The following is a 16609-nucleotide window of genomic DNA, read 5'->3' on the forward strand; positions in this document are numbered from 1 at the left end:
CAACTTATTGAGCCTATACATATGCTACAAAAATCTGTGAGGTTATATAATTCATCATACTTCACAAACAAAAGCTTTCTCTCAGATTTAAATGTTTGCAATACAGCGATTTACCTGACTGTCAGCGTACTGCTATCCATGTGAGAACGTGAATATGATATCTAGCAGTATCAACAATTTTAAGATATTTTGAACAGTTTTCTAAAGTGTATTTTATTGTGTCTTACCTGAATATCTGTATCTTACTGTACCTGACCTAACCAAAAATTTTTACGTTCATAAAAGTTACCAGTATGGACCCAAAGAGGAACATGTTGCAAGTACCAGCTAAAGATGGGGGGGTGGGGGGAAAAGGGGGAGGAAGAGGAAGAAAGAGCGAAAGAATTGCAGCGGAGAGAACAGACTGAAAAAACAGCAACTGTTTAAAAATATGAGTGGAAGCCAGGAAAAGATTCTAAATTAAAATAATAAAAAAATGTAAACTTCTAAAACCAGGGAGATTTCATAGATGCCAAACCAGTTCTCATTATTACTCTAAACTTACTGCTTTACCTGAAGCAAAATTTTAGTTCCCTTCATGTCTTCAATTTACTTTCCTACTGTAACATTTAAAATTTCTGGAAGACCACTTAGCTGTCCAGAAGTCCTGATCATAAGAACATATTTTGTCCAACTGTAACTTTACCACATTTTATCTTATCACTATAGGTTGGGAGTTAGAGAAGAATTGTCAAGTATTTGAAGTTGGATGGACATGAACATACACAGAAAGTCACAACTTGCCCTAAGCAGTTCTCTAAACATATTATTAGTTCTGCTCAAATTGAGTTTCTAACTATGTAATTTATTCTTAGTAACTATTTTACTTAAAGGGCAGCTACAGATAGGCCAGAGGTCCTCCTCTTCACAAGGAGCCAAAATGGAGAAGACAAGGGTACCAGGTGCAAGTCGCACCAGGAGAGATTTCATCTTGATATAAGAAATAAATTCTTTACAGTAAGAAAAATCATTCAGTGGAACAACCTCCCCAGGGATGTGGAGGTTTTCAAGAAGCAACTGGACAGGGTGCCAGACAGCTTCATCTAGGCTTCCTTTGCCACAAAAGTTTGGAACAGATGATCATCCAAGGTCCCTTCCAACCTGGGCTGCTCCATGATTCTGTGATTCTGTTTTAATATCCTCAGTGAATACTACCTCGTGGATCTATCACTCGATTGACTTAAAATACTTACTGTAATTTAGTATCTATGAACTTAGTTGTACTTGATATTCAACAGAAGATCAACAGAATACCTTTACATAGATAAAACCACTTCTGTTCATACATTACTTGGTATGACTGAGCTAAGTTATGTTTGTGAATCAAAGCACTGTAATCAAAATGTTCTTTTAAGTATCCCTACAAACTACGATGAACTCAGAAAATAAATGTATCAAAACTCTGAAAGCAAATTGAAATACTTGATTGTGGGATACTGTATAAGCTATTTTTTACAGTACGTTGACATCTTGAGGTCAAGAAGTATCTGTGAGTAGGCTGCGATATCCCCAAATGACAGTATGACTATGCTCCCTTTTCCTCCTCTTTTAATTTTTCATGTAATAAGAAAAATATATTTGAGAACACAGATTTCTTAAAAGTAAAAACACATCCTTTTAAACTAGCCTTTCACTTATATCTTCTTTATAAAAGAACTAACGATTCAAAAATTTCTGGGAAAAGCAAGGTTAAATAAATATAATTTCAGAGAAATGGTAACGTGGTCTTACGAATGACGGTATGTCCCTGAAGTGCTGTTCAAAGCTAGAATGCAAATTAAGAGACTCTGCCAATAAAAGTCCATAAAAATTATTTACCTCTACATGGGAAAAAACAAAGGTGACTTAAAAGCTTTGAAAAAACTTTTTAATAGCCTGTATAAGGGGGAGTTTTGGCATGGCAGAAGGCAACAGTCCCATTAGAGAATCAAAAATATCAAGATTGTGAGAACTTCTGTTTGGCATTACTCCCAGAGCACAAAGCTACACACAAATAAATTCCTTTATCCCAACCACGGGTATTCTTTTCTCTCACTAGGATCTTTCCTTCAAATCTGGGTTTGACAAAATTCAAATGACTTCTTACTTTCATAAATGGTTTAAATTACATACACAGTTTAAAACAAACAAAAGACTTTGGTTAAATTTATTTATCTTTTATCTGTCATGATTGGCAAATTAGATCATTCCTATTGAAAGATATTAGGAAAAAGATACCTTTCTCACTTTTTTTCTTTCTTTCTTTCTTTGTTTCTTCCCTCCACTCCCCCCTTTTCAGTTGGCAGCATCTCCAATATGACTTTCAGTATTCAAAACTACAATTTTATTTTTGTTACTGTGAGTTACGATAAAATACAGGAAGGAAGAGAAGGGTCCAATATAAGTGTCAGACAAAGGGAGAAGGAAAACACTGTTACAAATCCAAACCAATTTAAGATGGCAGGATAAGGAGTAGGTTTTGAATGTGCTTTTGACTTAATTTTTCATAGCATACCCTTTACAATTACTTATGTCTCAGCAATAAGTATGCAGAAAACAGAATAATTTTCCCAGAAAATGCTGTCACAAAAGCAATGGAACAATTGCTACAAATTCTTTCCAAAAAAATATAGTTCAAGAATACAATCATGAGCTAACTGGACACCAACGTACTGGTTTTGGCTGGGATAGATTTCATTTTCTTCATAGTAGCCTGTATGGTGATACGTTTTAGATTTGTGATGAAAACCGGTGATAGCACAGGGATGTGTTAATTACTGCTGAACAGTGCTTGCACAGTGTTCGAGTGTTTTCTGCTTCTCCCACTGCCCCACCAGAAGCAGGTTCAGGGTGCACCAGAAGTTAGGAGGGGGTGCACTTGGGACAGCTGACCCCGACTGACCAACGGGATATCCCATACCATATGACACCATACTCAGCAATAAAAGCTGGAAGGAGGAGGAGGAGGGAGTTGCAAGAAGAAGTTTTTCCTAGCCTGCCTCCATTCTGCCTTGGAATTCACATCTCACTGCCCCCTCCTACTGTATCAAACTGACTGTGGCTACACGGTCAATCGAATGATAAAAATCAATGAAGGTAAAAGTCGCACTTCTGAATTCTTTTGGTTTCAACAAACATACAAAAAATATCACAGATCTATCTCTTTGCTGATGAGTTTCACTTTGATCTCTGTGAGGCAAACCTTATCACTATATTTATAGCCATCAATAACACATACTCCTAAAAAAAAGGACAACATCAGAAGTTTACAATATAAAGTGAAGACAAAATGGAAACTGAAGAGTAAACTTTTTTGAGCTTATCACACTACCTTCTTCCAGGATGGGCCTCAGCACGACAAATGGGATTTCCTGCAGTGGCTCCATGTGCTTGTGCCCAGCACTCATAATCTTGATCTGGGGCAAGCAGACGACAAGCGTGCCAGGCATACTGGCCTGCCCATGATACCAGCTTCGCACAGTCCCAGGAATGTCACCCGATACAATGGTACTTGGAGAAGGCAGGCTATCATTCGGAAGGAATACACAACAAGATTGCACTTCAAGCTGAAAAAAACAAAGCCAAGAAGGATTTCTCAGAAACACATTACCATTTTTTCCGCCGTCGTGGAGCGTTCATCTTGGTACAAAATGTCAAGTTACCTATCACAACCAATTGAAAATAGCTTTCAGTTGAATTAAGAGGAAATATGACACAAAATGTTGGAAAAAAATGATCCGGTAAATTATGATTATGCGAAGGGAGGGAAGAAGTAGTGTGATTTTGGTCTGTAAATTTGATCAGAAAGGCGTTGCCATATAAACCAACCTTACATCTATCTACATTTCAACAGTTTTTTTAAAAGAAGTATAATTTAGCCAGAAAATATTCTCACAATAAAGCTGAGAAAGCCCTCCTCTTTTTGCAGTTCATTAGCTTTTGTTAGCAATAGCTAAGCCTCCCTCTAGAACTAACCAACATTTTATATGCTGTTACTTTCTATAAAGGCTTCTAGAAAGACCTATGTCAGGGAAAATTCTGCCTTTACTTTGTAGTCAACAGTAATGAGCATGCACATAAGGTCTGTCACCAGATAAACAAGGAAAAATATCAACTTTAGTGAAAAACTGACTTTAAAACAAGGGTATAGATGCATACATACATAAAGAGAAAAAGAAATTAATAAATTCACAAAGTTTACATAGCTTTTGGCCAGTTTCCATTGCAAATCAGTGCATATGGTTTCATGTGAAACAGCATTTTTTTTCTTTATTTTTAGGCAACACTGTTACCCTGAAACATTTCTGACCATTCTGCCACCTCCTTATGAGCTTCCAGCAAGGCTGAGTGAGCCCAAACCAAGGACTGAACTCATCACAACTTGTTAACTCAGACGAGGTGTAAGCTGCAGACTGTTCGTCTTCCTTGGCTCTTAGAAGTAATATTCTGCACCTGGATATCAAAGAGCCCTAAGAGCCTGCACACTTGTACTTGCTTACCAGAGTGTTCAAGCTATGATTCAGTCCATTTCTTCCCATTGTTTGGAAAAGTCTAGTGAACAAAATGTTGTACACAAGATGTTATTTGTAGCTGTGATACAAGGACATTTGTTTGCTGTAAGGTTATTTTAAATAGAGTCTTTCAATTTGACATCATTAAAGACATCACAGCTTAAAACTGATAATCAAGGTTTATATTCCATACCCTCCCATGAAGGCTAATCGTCCCTCAAGACTGCAGCAGTGATTTGTAATAGAGCTGGAATTCCCCAGCACCATAAGTACTTTGCCAGCCCAGTGAGAACGCAGATATTCATCTTCATTTCAGCATTTTTGTGCCCTTTTGCTTAGACAAACTGACAAGAATTCACTGCAGAAAAATAGAAGTAGAATTTTGCAAAAATAAATACATTGTTACATGAAGTCTGTGTTTGTTTCTAGTTTTAGAACTGTTTGAGTTGTAAAATGAAGTTAATTACATCTTTGATAAGTAGTTTATTGATCCAAGGTTGCAGAGTGTACTTTATATATACAGGATGAAAAGCAACGGTGTATTGTTACAGATGTAATAGATTTGGATTTTTTTTTTTAACTGGTAAATTAGTTATTGTGTCAAATTTACAAAGATTTTTACAGTGACACATTAGATTGTTTTCTGGTCTATTAGTAATAGGTTGCAGGTCAAGCCATTGTGGGATAATGATAAATAGATTACAAAAGAACTTACGATCAGTATAACTTTTATCAGTGCATTTGCTGAGTAAACAGTTTATAACAAATCACCCATTCTTCATATAGATATATATATATACACATGATGATTAACATCAAATGCTGCCTGGATATACAAACCATGTGGTAACAATAATCCAAAAATTCCACCAACTCAGAGAGGCACTACACTTCACCACATTACCAGCAGCAGTATCTACAGTAGATGTTTTACAAAGTCCTCTTGAGATCTCAATACTCAGTAGAGTATCGAGACAATTTCTTCAGATTGTTTTTGTTTTATTTTACTTTGCCATATCAAGAATATTGAAGTGGAATCACGAGAGTTTCACTCCTTCAAATGCCTGAGAAATTCCTATTTACACAGGCAGCTACTTTGCCATTCATTTTCAAACAATTGAATGGGAGTTTGACCATGAATTCTGCTGTGGTTTACACCACAGCATCCGGCCCTCCATCTGTAATATTACAGATTTGCTTACGGATATGGTTTGCTTACTCATGTTTCATTTAAAGTTTTTAATGAATACATGAATTTTGCAAAAAATTACTGCACAATGAACATGTGTCCAAAATCCACATTTTAGGGCAAATCATGCAATTATTATGATTACGTAAGAAATTGCCAACTTGGATGTACAACGGCCCAATAAGTGCAAACTTGAATTGCACCTGTTCAACTTCTCGGAGGCAGATCCTGCTTACACACGACTATCACCTTCATCGGAATTGGTGTTTTTTTATCTGACAGAATCTGGAGGTCTGTCTAATAACAAGTTCCAGTGAAGGAATGGAACACTGCACCTAAAATGATGGAATTATATATTGGACAAAAGTGAGAATGTGCACTACAGACTGCTTCACCAATCAGAAAGTGCTTTAAAATATGTGTAATCCAAATTCTTCAAATTAAACTACATCAATAGCATATATTAAAGCTATCGTATAAATCTTTTTACACTCTTTAAATAACAGTTAAATTGTGTGTCTAAAATTGTGAATTTAATGTAAAATGTGACTGATTTATGTAACTGAATATAAATCTGCAGCAGTAAATCTTGCATTAATGTAAGGATCTGACAATCCAAGGGAAAGAAAATGAAGTAATCTGCCAGTAAGAAGTCCTCAAGCTGGGGGTCAGATCCTGTTCATGGAAACCATCTGGTTGGGACCCTCCAAGCCACACCAAACACAAATGATCTTTTAAAAAAATATCCTATTCATTAATGCTTCGCAGCTGCACTGAGTGTTACTTCATTTTTCCATGGCAACATCCTTTCTGTTTCAAGGATCTTATTTCAGTTTTGGTAGCAACGTGTTCCTTTGCCAATACTGAACACATTCATGTGTTAAAGAGAAGGAATTATTACAGATTCTTGAAACAGAATCACCTCCTATTTTCATTTCTATCATGTCAAGGCCTGTACACGCTAAATAACATACATGAATGATAAACCAATGAAGTAAGCGGTATTTTCCCTTCTGCTTTTAAAAAGTTATGCAAAGCATATCGCTCTAAGCTTTTCCTAATGTATCAGTCTAAAAAAGTGCAATGACTTGAAGACTCTGTTGTATAAAAAGGAAAGGATTAAGTTACTAGAATAAATGGAGTATTTTTAATTCATATTTGATGAAAAGAATATGTTGCTCCATAGAGAGAACAGTGCAATATATACTGCAGAAAAATTAGGTCTTCCCAGCTGAGAAGGGTGGATGGGAGGGAGTGGGGGGAAAAAAGAAAGCTGACACACCACAGTTATCCTGCACAAGTGCAATGAAGAGAGTCTTTACAGCCTTTCATGACAGTGATACCATAAGGAGATTCCCTTCCCTAACCCACTTTTTATAACTATATAAACCAAACAGAGGCACTGAAGGTGACCCGCAAGGTGACACTCACATAAAGGTGTCTCCTGGGAAGTGACCTCTCTCTGCATTAGTCAGCATCCATCATATGCTCTCAGCAGAAAGGTTAATGTGTTTTTCTGGGAGTTTCAGATGCAGAATATCATCTTACAATAACTCCCAAAACTGCAAAGAACCACTGTTACACCTCTCGTAGGGGTTCTGGGGCGGTCATTATTACAAGACCATACCTCAGCCTCTGACATCCCAATTAGCTCTACCCAATTACACCATCTGCAGCTGAGCCAGACACACACTGTTAGAATTTAAAAAGGCAGGTCAGAAATGCATGTTTTGAAGTTAGACAAAAAGCAAAAATGATACAAATGTAAAGCAGAGCACATGAGTAAGAAAACTAAGAGAGCAGGCTATCTGAACATACAAATAACTATAATAAGGATCAGCTGCATTTGCCTTGACCACTTAAAACACGTGTCTTAGCACTCCACAATATTCCTACTCTTTTCTAAGAACACTTGATTTTTAAGAGATTTTATTTAGTTATGGAAAATTTATTTTTCTGACACTTTGTGGTAAGTAGCCAACTTAAGAAATCATCCTATAACTGCTGAAGAACTGCTGATACTGTAACTGCTAATTAACAAGTCACAGAATCTCTTCCTGACCCATGAATGAAGACCACTATTCAAAGAACAGGAACTCCAGTGCATCTCATCCTTACATTTCTGTTCTTTCAATCAATGTTTCACTTTGACTAAAATTTTGTACAAGTCATATGCTTTAAAGAAAATATTATTTTCAATAATTTCAGGAAACGGACATTTTTTTCAAATAATTTCAGGGATATTTAAAGGCATGTGGAATATTTGGCTACGTTTTATATGTAATAATTACACTCTCATTTAGTTGGCATTCATGGCAACATTACTCATTAATTCATTTGCTTTTAATACAGATCCTTCATTGTTCTCACTGGAATTCAGCATTAACAACCAATTAAAAATAATTGTGTTTATACTGCTCCACAATTTTAGCAACTATTAGTATGAAGAACATGTGAAAAGTGAGTATTACCCTCCTACACAGTGTAACTGCCGAAAAGACTTCAAGGCTGCATATAAAATCCTACAACAACTAAATAATGAAAACAACTTTTTATAGTTAAGTATGAAAGTCTTTTCACTTAAATACTAATAGCTTACCACAACCCCCATGCACAAGATCTCCATGCAATATTCTACCATGAGTAAGCCAGGGCTAGGGCTAAGCAAGTACCAGTTGTCGATCCAAAATAAACTTTCCAGTTACTTTGGTTCCAAACACATTTACTTACTCAAACTTCCACTAAAAGAATAATCCTTTGATGATTTTAAGTTATGAAGTTCTGTTTCATCTGATGACAACTACAGACTTCTCTGTTCTACAATTGTGTTGATAAAAGATCCAGGAACATGAAAATAGCTTAGAGTCTAAGTGGTCCAGCATTTAACCAGACAAAATATTCTAGAAATTTGCCTTTTTCATGCCAAATGATAATAAAATACAGAAAATCTAGATGAATATAACATATAAATATATTGATGTGTTTAATAAAATGTGTACTATGCTTAATAAAATAAACATATACTGTCCTTGAATCGAAAAAAAATCATCTTATGCTCTATATGTTGTCTTGCACAAATTTCAGCTTTCCCACTTAGGCTGGTATTGAAGGCAAAAAGCTATACATAAGCATTTGTGTTTGGAAAAATATATTGAAATAAAATAGACATAGGGACTACTAGCAATAATAAAGAAACAGCAAACGTATCTAGAAATCCTTCATATTAAGAAGGACTACTGCATATTTGTTTGGAAGCATGTTCTTGGACTTTTCCTCTGTTGTTTCCTTGGAGTCTGTTGAAACTTTTCACTGGTAACACGTAAATGTCTTTCTAGCAAGACATTGGCATATACTTCACCAAGAAGATCAAAGCATAAAGATGAAACACATCAGAAGTATGTAAGCTGTAGCATGAATTCATACGGCCATTTAACTTCATAGACAAACACTAAAAATATCATTTTATATCCATAACGATGATAATTGAAAGCATGACTACCTCAACAAAAACCCTGTAAAAAGTAAATAAATCTAGAACCTCAAACACCTCAAAGAGTATCCAATTCAAAAAAATCCTCTGCCTATGTTAGCTCTAATATGTGAATGTATTATGTCAGAGCAGTGATATATTTACAAATTGATCTCTGAGAAAACATGTGCCTATCACTGTCATCAGCTTTCATCTCCACAAAAGATGTTAGTTTAAGCACAATCTTTTTTTTTTTTTTTTTTTTTAGTAGCAGGCAAACTTCACTTTTAGCTCATCAGTATCTTAACCATCCTTCAAGACAAGTTCATTTTGCTGGTTGCTCATGTAACAAAGCATACTTTGAAAAACATACGAGCAGAACGTAGAATCATAAAATGGTTGGGTTGGAAGAGACCTTAGAGATCATAGAGTTTCAACCCCCCTGCCATGGGCACGGACACCTCCCACTGGATCAGGTTGCTCCAAGACACACCCAACCTAGCCTTGAACCCCTCCAGGGATGGGGCATCCACAGCTTCCCTGGGCAACCTGTTCCAGTGTCTCACCACCCTCACAGTAAAGACTTTCTGCCCAATATCTAGTCTAAACCTGCCCTCTTCCAGCTTAAAACCATTACCCCTCGTCCTATCACTCCACTCCCAAATGTAGGGTCCCTCCCCATCTCTCCTGTAGCCCCCTTTCAGCACTGGAAGCTGCTCTAAGGTCTCCCTGGAGCCTTCTCTTCTCCGAGCTGAACAACATCTTAGTCCTGATTCAATTTTCCCCATTTATAAAGTATCTGTCTCTTCATTGTCCTCATTATTATTATTTTTATTATGACTCCAACTGTAAGCCTCATTTATATAAGGAGTCTCATTGTGCTAGGTACCACCCAGACACATAACAAAAATACACTGCTTCCTTCAAACAGCTCAGAAATTATCTCTCTTGACTCCCCTTATCTAGTCATTTTAATCTCCAGTGGTGACAACATTAAGAAAGAAAGGAAAACAAGCAAAATACTCATGAAACAAGGATGAAAGAGCTGGCTAAACACTAAATAGAGTTAATAGAAAGCATCTCAACTTCAATCAAGTCACAAGTCTGAAGTTCTGGCAAAACAAACTTTCAAGCTTTCTAATATTTTGAACCCAAAGTACTTTCTGCATGAAAGAGGAGTAAAGCAGGCATGGGTTCCGGGATACTAATAAATATATTTCTTGGTAGGAAGAAGGAACTGGCATTCAACAATTACCTTCTGTCAGAAATAGGGGGTTATTGTTTTTTGGGATTGTACTATTCTAAACACAAAAATAGTTTTGTGATTATATGCTGGTGTACAATAAAATACCAATCTCATAGAATGTACTGTTCAAAAGGCACAGGCTATAATAATTCTAAGTAAGGGTAATTTCTAAAGCAGGCACTTGATATCTACTTAGCAGAACAGAGTCCTAATTCTAGAATTTCTAAGCTGTCTAGTGTTTGATCACGTAATCTTAACACTGGACTTCTAACATGGCCTTTTTTGTGATTAGCATGCATATATATTGCTACATAAAAACTCTGCTTTTTACTGACCAAAGATCACAATCTAGAGCAGTTTAGGACGAAATCGTTTAATCCAAGTGGTCATCTACTTGTCCTTTATGAGAAGGTAGGCAAGTAAGCAGCTGAGACATCACTGTATAACATCATATTGCATCATATACCCCCAAAAAAGCATTTATCATACACATTTTCCTCAAATACTTTTAGAAAGGAAGGTATCCTGCAGATCTAACTATAGATAAAAAGGTGTATAGCTATGTACATAATACAGAAAAGTGTGACAAGCAGTTTTTCTTCATATAATTTTTTTAAGGATCTTCCCCTTAGATATAAAAAAAAGTGTTTCGAAAACTAATATTCTAAAACCAAAGCATTCCTTGCTTAATTTACCAAAAATCTACATTTTATTTTTCATTCTCTAAGACTTTGAAACTACTGAAATAAGACAATAAAACTTGGGAGCTCCTTTAAAAACCCTCTAATAAAAAGCACTAGCATGCATAAAAAGTATCATAAAGCTTGGAAAGACATGGGTTTCTTACACTCCTTTTCATCTTACCTGAAGTGTAAGGCGCTTAACTGCATTCCACACTATTCCAATAAATTCCTTCATTCTTTCTTCAGGACTTCTGCAGCTTTCAGATGAGTTCAGCATGGTTTTCACAGGAAGCGACAAAGGACGAGACTCTATAATGCAAACAACAACAGTCAGTTACCCAAGAATATATAACAGCTACACTTACTGGTAGCAAAGAAATATATTACTTTAAATTCTAAAAGAGAATTTCTCTCACTATGCACACAGCAATGATGTGTCTATGATTAGTTTTAAACTTGGCAATACAACTGTATCAGTTAAGCCTGGTGAGATATGCAATTAAACGCTTAAACTTTTTGAACGTAAACTGCTAAGAAAATATTATGAAGAATGTTTGACCTAAGCAAATTAAGACAGTTCTCAAAGTGTGATAACCTATTTGGTGACGAAATAGCAACCCAAGAGGTTTTCACATACGTTGCTGCCAGTGTAATCTAAAAAAGGCTTTCGTTTTCTAAACTCGTTTTAAGAAATGAAAGACAGCCCATATTAAATTACAAGCTTGGATTTGTTTTCTTTAAAAAATTTGCTTAAAAACTTGAGTAGGCATCCAAAAAAGGCATTAAAATTAAACCATCTTCATACGTTGCCAAGCTTAAAGGTAATAAAGTACGAAATATTTCAGCAAAATTCAATGTTTTCTAGAAAAAAAATTTCTTAAATTGTTAATAATTAACATGAATATCAAAAGATTTTAGATAACAGAAGCAGTTAATTGAATATGAGCATAGTAGAACTTCAAAAGAGGACTAGTGAGGAAGACGAAGTAGTAACTATGAATTCATTAAAGAATGTATGAGTGGTCCATCGTTCCTCCTATCATCTCTTACAGAATATCTTTCTTTGGGATACACACCAAATTATTGTCAGCTTCTTTAACTTTTACAGTTTTGGCCTATAAGTTGTTGAGCTGACAAAAATGCAGGAATAAATTATGAAGTCTTTATGACTCCCTTTTAAACTAAACCGAAATCAGCACAAGTGTGACAATTTGTGTCTCCCAATTACACAGCTATGAGGAATTTCTGGCATACAAACAACAGAGCAATTCTTAACAGAAAATTATGCTATCAACTGAACTCAAGTGAGCAAAAGGATATCCCCCTTGATATGTGTCACTGGGTCTTTGGTCAGTTTTGATCATGCAAAGAAACGTGCAAGGAATGAAAATGAAACATCTGAGAAGTGAATTTCTGCCAGGAGCATGCAATGGTAATGGCACTTCAGGAGTTAATTTGTGACATTTTCCCCATCAAGGCTAGAAAAGACCAGAGCTAGACAAAACCCTTCAATAAATAGTATTTTTAATGATCTGTAGAGGAAGAGAAGCATTAACTTATGGGGAATCAAAAGATTCAAAAAGAGAAGTGGCCAAGAGAATGAAAGAGAATTTTAATGGCTGCAGTATAACGAGTCCTCTCAGACAGTCCAGGCTCCAATTATGGATCTATTAGAATGATAAAGAAAGAAAATTGGATCATGGGAATGTAAAAAGCGTGACATGTCAGGATTGTTTGTTGTCAGCTATGCTGGAGAGACAAACAAGTGAATTGTCCGTAGAGAGAAGCAGCATGGAGTAGCTATTACACAGTGTATTCTCATGGGGACACTTGCATGCCATGTATTCCATCCACATATGAGCAGATTAAGTTAAAACAAAGACATCCAGTGAGCAATAGCTGTTCTGCTTTAACTTCTTACCATACCCCAGTTCACACCATCTTCTCGCTATAGCCAGGCCCTATGCCATCCATATTACAAGGTGAGAGTTAGGAACAGCTTGAGTATCACGAAACATTAAAATAAAAGAATTACTGGAGCGTAGAACTCCGGAATACAAGTGTGGGTAAGGGTGAGAACAGTATACAAAGTCACTGTGTGACTCTGGAAATGTCCCAGGCAGGATGAACAGATAAATACACAATTTAGAACTATATTCCACAGCACAACCAGCAGGGAATGCCAACATCCAGCATCACTGAACAAGCGCATTCCCCCTGAGTGCCATCTAAAGCTAGGTTTTGTTCCAGTCTCCCAAGTTGCATTCACTGGAAAACACACGCTCCGCTAATTCTCTCTTAGTTAGGGGAATCTTTCTAATGCCAGAAACAACTATCTGTGAATTAAAAATAAAATTAGCTGGCCAAAGCACCTCTTGTTTCTCTCCATCTATGTGCAATTCAAACTTGTAAAGACGATTCAAGTTCCAGGAATATCCATGATAGACAACCAAAGGTTGGTGCTCAACCAAAGGGCCAAAAAACAAACAAAAAAAAACAAGCCCCAAAACCCAACAAACAGACAAGGAACAATTCAACCAGAAATCATGAAAATAAAGAAGCAACAAGAGGTGTTTCAGAGTGGAAAGAAGAAACAAGCCCAGAAGTAACTCCTGAAAAGAAAAGAAGACCTCTGTTCATTTTTTTCCTGTCCTGGTAAGTCCCAGAGCGCTGTCTGGAGGGATGCTGCGACAGAACAATGTCTTAATTCCCCATCAGGCAAGGCCATCAGTAGATGACAGTTGCTAAGAGACTGCAGGAGTCTGGTGCGGCTATCGTGTACGTCTGGCAGGTCCTCTACAGTAGACATGTAGACTGGATCAGCTCCATCAGTCTCCGTATGAATGTTAATCTCCTAAAATAATTATGCTACTCAGCTACTACTGAACTGAAAACCTAGGAATATTTCCTGGCACGGTGATCAGCCTCGTGTTGAAGCCAGGAGCCAGTCAGCAATAGCTAGATAGAAAATATGATTTGTATGAAACACAAACTTATGAGGAAAGGGAAAAGGGAGGAGATGTTGCTTCAGGTTGTACAAGTCAAATTTTTAAGAAAACCAGTGCACAGGAACGTAAAATGTTCCTACTCTAATTTTTCTAGTCCCATATTGTGCAACTGGTATTTTTCTAAAAATATCCACCATGACTATTTCAATGAACCATCCATCACAAAGAGGCTGCCAAGCTCACCATCAATTTCAGAACACACATTGGTAATGAACAGACTTTTTTTTTAAAGGACTGATCAGATCAATCAGGATTGAGCTACCAGAAGCAGTGGTTTTCATAATTCATTTCACAAGTTATGGTTGAAGTATAGAGGGAGTTTCAAGTGACAATCCTGCAAAATTAAACATAAACATACTTTCTTGGTAGGAGATGCGACTACACAAGACTTACAGGTATAAATTCCAGATAGAGGTGTCTTTCTTACATAGACACATGCCTCCTTCTTTGTGTTTTTTAGCCTACTGGGAACTGGTAGCTTTAGAAGTCTGATCTATAAAATACTCAAAAAGTTTTAAAAACAAAAATATCTTTGGGAAAAACGGCGCTATTCTGTGCTATTAATATTCAATGACCTAAGGAACCAGAAACAGAAAATAAAACTTCTGAAGTGCAAAGATCTGGGGCAAAGAGACATTTCCTCAAACAAATCAAAGCAGAAGAGACCACAGATGAGCAATTTTCTGCTACTGGGTTGAGGACTACCGATAATTTGTGCTCACCACTGGCCTCATGCTTTCAGTTCCTCCTCTTTCCTTACCTCCCCTCACTTCAGTTGTAGCTGTAAGATACAATGCTAATACTTTATTCCTAATTTGTATGTGTCATTTCCTTCCCACATCACATTACCTGTCATACAGCTTCTCACACATCAGAACTGAGTTAAGCTGAGAAAAATCCCAGCGCAAACTAATCGTAGCTACTAAGAGGCCATGACAGCAAAACACATTAACAGTGTTTAAGAGAAGAAAGAAATCAAAGGAAAGCATTACATGGCTCTTTCTGGAAAACATTTTCCTCTGTTGAAATGAGAAATAGTCTCCGCAGTGTCAAAGAACTCATTGGGATTTCTTAACACCTATTCACATTTTCATGCATTAGATATGGCTTTTTATCAGAAATAAAACCAAAAATAACAAGGTACTTGTGACAAACGCAAGCCATTAAGGAATTGATGAATTGATCAAGGGGTCTACAGGATTAGAAATGAGATTAAAGTGCACTGGAGGAGAAAATTCAAACTTCAAAAAACTCTGAAAAAAATCTAAATGGACTACAGTTTTTATGCAGAAGATTAATCACCTCCTTAAAGTTTACTTGCTCTTTTCAGTAAACCAGGTTTCAGCTTCTGCATATAATATGGGCAAAAGTAAAAAAATTCAGTGAAATTTGTTATATAAAAGCTTGTAAGCTTGTTTGTCCTTAGGTTTGCATTCCAATTTTCCTCATAACGCCACATATTTTTATATTTGCAACACAACAGAACTAAACACATACGTCTATATACAGAGATATATGAAGGCATTACAAATGATGCCAACTTTTATGTGTGTGTATATACAGTAGCCAAAGAAACAAATTCTGGTCTCAATACAACGCATTGCCATATAATAATTATGTTCCATTATTTAATATTAAAACATCATATATATACAAGAACTTGCAAAAACACAGTGGAACATCTTGTTAAAATACTTCCTATCCTATGAATTATTTTTTCACACAATCCAAACTAAAAAGTTGTTCTAAGTAGCAGGCTCACTGAAACCATTAGGCAAATCTCAAAACTGCATTTACCAATATTTTATGAACCATCACTATCCATTAGAAGTGTTTTAGAACTACTGACATTTTATTTTTGCAGTGCAAAAGAGAAGGTACTCCCTATATCCCATTCCTTGATGACTGATATTTGAATTATTCATGCAACTGAGATTTTTTTTCCAAGGGATAGACTATGATTATCTGTATGTAAAAAAAGTTTGCGCTTGAGAATAAAAGCAGTATTTAACTAACTTAATAATACCATGAAGTCCTTTTACACTTACAGAATCACAGAATGGCTTGGGTTGGAAAGGACCTTAAAGATCATCTAGTTCCACCCCCCCTGCCATGGACAGGGACACCTCCCACTAGCCCAGGTTGCTCAAAGCCTCATCCAGCCTGGCCTTGAACCCCTCCAGGGATGGGGCATCCACAGCTGCTCTGGGCAACCTGGGCCACTGCCTCACCACCCTCACAGCAAAGAATTCCTGTCTAATATCTAGTCTAAATCTACCCTCTTCCAGTTTAAATCAATTACCTCTCATCCTGTCACTGCATGCCCTTGGAAAAAACCCCTCCCCATCTCTCCTGTAAAGCTCCCTTTAAGTACTGGAAGGACAATATAAGGCCCCCTCAGAGCCTTCTCTTCTCCAGGCTGAACAACCCCAACTCTCTCAGCCTGTCCTCACAGGGGAGGTGCTCCAGCCCTCTGACCATCTTC

The 16609-nt window shown here is 36.6% G+C and overlaps 1 protein-coding gene across 1 annotated transcript in view; it reads right to left on the reverse strand.

Moving 5' to 3' along the window:
• Positions 1-16609, reverse strand: part of LOC104463054 (vacuolar protein sorting-associated protein 13B-like) — a gene marked incomplete at its 3' end in the record, with an annotated part of 52066 nt that overhangs the window by 25697 nt on the left and 9760 nt on the right. The window contains exons 3-4 of the mRNA XM_010075232.1: positions 11298-11425; positions 3350-3584 (exon numbers count right to left, since the gene is read on the reverse strand). Coding sequence (XP_010073534.1) covers positions 3350-3584; positions 11298-11425 — 363 coding nt within the window. The remainder of the gene's footprint in view (positions 1-3349; positions 3585-11297; positions 11426-16609) is intronic.

This window comes from Pterocles gutturalis, unplaced genomic scaffold (assembly GCF_000699245.1).
Source record: "Pterocles gutturalis isolate BGI_N339 unplaced genomic scaffold, ASM69924v1 scaffold12562, whole genome shotgun sequence".
Classification (NCBI taxonomy): domain Eukaryota; kingdom Metazoa; phylum Chordata; class Aves; order Pterocliformes; family Pteroclidae; genus Pterocles; species Pterocles gutturalis.